General features: G+C 33.7%; 1 protein-coding gene across 2 annotated transcripts; it reads right to left on the bottom strand.

Moving 5' to 3' along the window:
- Window positions 1-558: 558 nt before the first annotated feature.
- LOC145132495 (uncharacterized) lies at window positions 559-3723 on the bottom strand. 2 transcript variants are annotated; one of them, XM_079067292.1, is made up of 5 exons: window positions 3332-3723; window positions 2651-3136; window positions 2437-2568; window positions 1712-2340; window positions 559-1323 (listed from the first exon to the last, which is right to left on the bottom strand). In XM_079067292.1, exons 1-5 carry the CDS (start codon window positions 3465-3467, stop codon window positions 706-708), a joined length of 2001 nt encoding a protein of 666 aa, XP_078923418.1. In that variant the 5' UTR covers window positions 3468-3723; the 3' UTR covers window positions 559-705. The 2 variants fall into 2 exon arrangements, with proteins under 2 accessions (XP_078923418.1, XP_078923419.1); XM_079067293.1 differs by having other exon boundaries at window positions 2651-3203; window positions 3332-3704.
- Between the last annotated feature and the right edge of the window lie 2052 nt (window positions 3724-5775).

Genomic DNA, 5775 nt, shown 5'->3' with positions numbered 1-5775 from the left:
GCTTATGGGAGGGTTTATTGGTACTTCTTCTCCCACGTCGCTCACAAACAGAAGAGAGGCTTATAATTGCAATCTTCACCTTAATTGGTAAGACACGTTTTGTAAAGCCGTGAGGGTTAACCCTAACCCCATAGATCTTCTATTCATAATGATTGTTGGTAACATATCTAGGCCCCGACAGCTTGATATAGCCTCGTAAAATATTATAAAAGGCTAAGAAGCTATTAAATGTTTCCCGATCATCACAATTTGGTGCACCCCCGAATTTGGTAAGCTCCTTAATATAAGAACCACCTTTGATTTCATGTTATTTTATGCTAATCTAAATCTCAATGCAATTTCAAGCATAAAATAGGTTGAAATATTCCATCGAATTTCATCATGAAAAAAACAAGATTTTTTTTATGCTTCCTCTCATTTCTTCAGTTATCCAAGATTTCGGATTTATTAAGTCCTTCCAGAGAGGATCCAATGTATCTAGCCGTGACACCCGCTTTAATTTATATAGATCAAGACATCTCATAACAACAAAATTCATAACATGTGTGAACATATGACTTGAGGGCCAAAACATCATCATATATAATGTCTTTTGACAAATATCTGGGTATACATTTACATCACTAGCCCCTAATGTATACTATAATTACAAAAACAATACAAAATAATTCTAACATCTAACACTGACAAAATTGCGTTTACAATCTAAAAGATGGGTTTCTTAAGCATTCCCTTCTCCCTTTCAAAAAGAAACCTAGAACCATATAAGAACCGACCCAAAAGAGGAAACTTTGGGCTACCAAATATCATATACGTAACCGCAGCAAAACAACTGATAAAAATCGGTATCCATTTAGAATTATTTTGATAAAGTAATAAAAAGTTGATGAGAAAAGTGAGGATCATGGTAGCTATAGAGATGAAAAGTGATGCTAAACACATCATAAGTTGTTGAGGTAACGAAATCATGAAATCATGTTCAGTGTAATCGGATCCCAAAATAGATAACACCAAGAGGATTGAAGCTGTGGCGGATATAAATGATAAGCCATCGAATATTATGAAGATTTTTGAAAGATTTTTTTTGAGGAAAATGGGCATCCCGGTTACTTGGTCGTATCCACCTGGAAATGTAAATGCAGCTGCAAATGATATGGTGGCTATAAGTGATGCAACCACCATTAATTGGGCGGCTGTTTCTTTCATCCACTCTTCACCTTTTGAAAATAATTCTTTGTGGTTTTTGACAAATACTTCATGTGGTGTTAGACCCGCTGTGTTCTTTTTTTCCCGAAAAGGTGGAGGAAGTATGGCTTCTACTTCCTAATATCACAAAGATTACATCATTATTAGATCAAAATTTGTTTTACAAGAAATAGGAAATTATATACAAACAAGGACTGATTTCATTTCTTACCATAGTAGTTTGAAAAATCATTTATTATTAAGTCATTGTATTTTGAAAAATCTACCGAATATAGGAAATATGTCGCATGTCGCATTTTAAACGTAATGTAATTTCCATTTCTTATTACAAAATTGTACTTCAAAATTATTTCTGGTTTTCGCAATTGGGTTACACATTGATATATTCTTCAAAGTACAATACTCTAATAAGAAATAATTTGAAAGTACAATGCGGAGGTATAATGATATAATAAAGAAAAACATAAAAATTACGTTGCTAATTCTTGCATTTAGAAAGACATACCTTGAACCATAATGTTTCTAGATGCAATTGAAGACCAACCCCTGGGATATTTTGTAGTCTATTAATTTTCGGACTCTCCCCAGCTATATGCAAAATATTGTTGCCATTTTTATCTTCAAGAGTAATTATCAAGTTCCTGAGTGCGCCTATCTCATACAATAAATTGTAGATCCCTTCATGACGATGTGACACAGCAACATGAAATATACTATGGTTATTATCATTTACCTCACGTACTAAATGTGGATATTGCCGAATAACCTCCACTAAAAAAGCAGTGTTGCCCATTTCTGCAGCAAGAAATAATACTCGCGATGAGTATTTTTGCTTTACAGTTTTCGAAGTGGCTGCGTTTTCATCAGTAGGGCATCGGAATAGGTTGTAGATTCTAGAAGGCATTTTTATAATGTTGTCTGATATGGTTCTTAGTAGTAGAAGTGTTTCTTGTTTTTCCTTTTCATCGCGTGTTTGCTTTATATCATCCTTAGGTTGATCGGGTGGGCCCCTTATTATTTCATCAATTTGAGCCTTGGGTAGTTTCACAATCGCTGCCCAAATGACTCGTAGTAATTGTAGGGCGTAAGTTTCCATGTCGGGAATTCCAACCTTCAGATGACATGCTTCCAAAACTAATAAATTAAGTAGAATATATGAATTATGTCATACTTGTGAGTGGAATTTTCATTTTTATGATGATGTCTGGTATATAATAATGAAATTCTTACATGAGTATATGATTCTCTTGAATGTATTACTTCTTGTAGCATCAAATGCGTAAGGTTTTCGAGCCAATAATCCAAGTACACTTCCATTTATAGCAAGTTCCGGTCGATCTGTCACAATTTGTAATGCAACATCTACACAAAGTATTTGACATTCACTTAATGAGAAAATTATTTATGACAAAATCAACTAACAAAGATATATCAAGATACTTACCAAATAGATTAGCTTCAACACATTTCACAAGAACACAACCTCTATTATGATGTGTCCAAAAATCACCACTCATATTCCGGGAATTATGATAAAGAAACCTCACCATATCATGTTTTCCAAATAAAGCAGCCATGTAAAGTGGCATCATTCCTCTACTATCAGGAATATCCAACAGGGCCCTGTTCTTATTCACCAAAATCGTAGCTATTTTGACATTTCCAGCTATGGCAGCTAAACAGAGAGCAGTTTGACCTTTTTGATTTTGAAGTTCTAAGTCTTCTTTTTCCATTAAACTCACCAGATATTCCACAAACCAGTATGATTTCCCCATTACAGCAATGTGAAGAACAGTATCGTAACTTTCAGTGATGCTAAACCTTACAAGCTCTCTTCGTTTATCAAGGATGATTTTGGCAGCTTTCCAATTTCCAGTTATTGTCGCTTTATAAGTAGGAACACAAATATCGTTGTAATCTTCTCTTCTTCCTTCAAAGTAATTCCAAAATCAAGTTACTAATCACAAATTAGCAATTCGTAGTTTCGTACGTATATCCTGTATGAGTATTTAATTCGAAGCTTAGGCTTTGAAGCACATCATAACAATGAATATAGTACAAACTCGATTGAGGGTATTATAGAAACAGATCTGGTAGGAATTTGGTGTACGATTGAAGAACTTACCAACAAGTAGATCTGAACGAGGTAGATTCAATGGAAGTGGTGGTGGTGGATGATTATGAGAAACGCCACGAATGTTAATCTGGTGTTGTGATTGCAACTCATAGATTGAACCCACGTTGTTGCTTGTAGGGTTCATCTCTCAGTCTTCTTACAGCATTAATAACAAAAATCAGAATCACCACACAATTGGAGACTTGGAGTATTATGAAAGACGATCTTATACTGTACACACTGGAGATATCGTGGAGATATCGTGTGAAGTTAGTCAACTATTGTAATTTAGAAGATTGGTAGATAAACAGATACATCATATGATTCATGTCTGCTTGTATTCATTGGTTATGGTGAAAGGGAAAAGGACAGAAGACTTGAGGCTCTTTTGTCATATGTTCCCCCGTCTTTTAAGATAAAACTAGAAAGATCTTCACATTTTTTTTTCAAATCTAGTTTTACGGGCTGTCCCATTCCTCAATTTTTTAATTATTATTCATATGATTACTTTAGACCTAATTACGTATGTGGTCCCTATAGTTTATTAGATTTGTAAGTTTCATCCTTAATTTTTTTGGTATATAGATGGTCCCTATTTTGGTTTGTGACTCATTTAAAATGACTTGTAATATATATATATATATATATATATATATATATATATATATATATATATATATATATATATATATATATATATATATATATTACATCAGTCTTATATTTATTGTCTATTTTTGACTTTTGAAGTCTTTATTTTTCAACTTTAACCTTTAATATTTTTGTTTTTGATATATAATAGTTGAAGAAAAATGTATGATTTGATTGTGTTTTAAATGTTTTTTCATTGTTATAAGTTTTATCATATAATATATAACACAAATAAAAATATTTAAGGTCAAATTTAAAGGATAAAAACTTCAAAAGTCCAAAGTAGACAATAAATATGGGACGGAGGGAGTATTTGTTTTTTCTTTTTGATTAATTACAAGTTATATTAACATTTATATAACGGAAATTGAGTAATCTAACCCTTATAAACGATCATTTTAACAAAAATAACCAATATTTTTAGTAAAATGATCACATGCTCTGGAACATAGTATTTCAGAGTTGTGGTCTTCGTTTCAAAGTTCCTATTCCAGATTATAACCTCAGTGTGTGTGTATGTGTGTGTGTGTCCTTAGAACCTTACCTTCAAGGCTTCAACCAAGTAATTCGTAATTATCTCTTATAACTGTTTCAAAATGAGTTTCTCAGAGAGTCAGCACGAAGAAAGCTTTAACAACCTGTTTGTTTACCTTCACAACCTTAGGCGAACTAACCCGCATACTTACACTCACATCAAAACTGATTTGATGGATAGTTTCGAAGCTTGTTTTGTGGCTATTGGATGGGTGATATATTTGTTTTTTTGCACTTTTATATTGTTTCTTTAAAATTGATAATGTTTCTACATCTAAATTAATTTGTTTTTGTTCCCAAAAATATAAGGTCCATGCATTTATAGGTTGCTTCTTGCCTGCCATCTTCATAGGTAGTGTCCCTCTTAGAGGGGTCTACCTAAAAACAATGTTTGTAGTGGTTGCTATCGATGAGAACAACTAGACCCTCCCTATAGCATTTGGTATGAACATGGAAAATAATCTCTACTGTTGTACCTAGTTCCTTATGAGGTTAAGAGATGCTCTGAGATAGGGTAGGGAAGTATCGTTCATAGCAAATATGGACGATGTTGTTAGTTCTTGCATAGAGCATGTATTCTCTGATTCTTATCATGAGTATACTTCTAAAGTGTGTTCAAGTATATGCGCACAAGATGCGTCTCTAGCGGAACATTACAACCTTTGTTCTGGATGACATCCAACTCATATATTGTGTGTGATTTTGAAGAAAACTTTCGTCGGCTGACCCCTGATGCTCGTGAAGTGCTTGCCAACATCGGTCATGCGAAATGGGCAAGAGCCTATTTCCCTAACATCCGTTTGAATGTAGTCAACATTGATGTTCCCCAAAAAATTTTGTCTTATCGGTAAATCAACGTAATGTACCAATAAAAATGCTTACGAGGCAATTCGTGACTACATTCAATGGACTTTCATTAAACGCAGTTTAATGGCAGGTAAAATAGCGGGTGAAATATTAAATTTATTTAATTACTTGTACAAGAACCTTATTTGATCATATTTACTTTTCAGGGAGTTTGACTACCGTACTCACCCCGTATGCTGAAATGGTGCTTCATAAAATTATGCAAAGTCTGTTCGGTGTGAAGCAACAAATATCCCACCAGAGATCCCGTCTCCGCTCCCGTCCGACATTTATCGAGTTTTTGATTTTAAAAAAACATGTGTTGTTGATATGAACTGTCATACATTAGGAAATAGCGCAGTCTGGGCATAGCATGCGTTCATCCTATTGCGACATCACGTCATTCGAACATACATGAATTA

The sequence above is a fragment of the Lactuca virosa genome, chromosome 8 (genome assembly GCF_052849685.1).
Source record: "Lactuca virosa cultivar CGN04683 chromosome 8, Lactuca_virosa_CGN04683_v6, whole genome shotgun sequence".
Lineage (NCBI taxonomy): Eukaryota > Viridiplantae > Streptophyta > Magnoliopsida > Asterales > Asteraceae > Lactuca > Lactuca virosa.
Note: the sequence above shows the minus strand (reverse complement) of the source record. Positions and strands in the feature narration are given on the sequence as shown.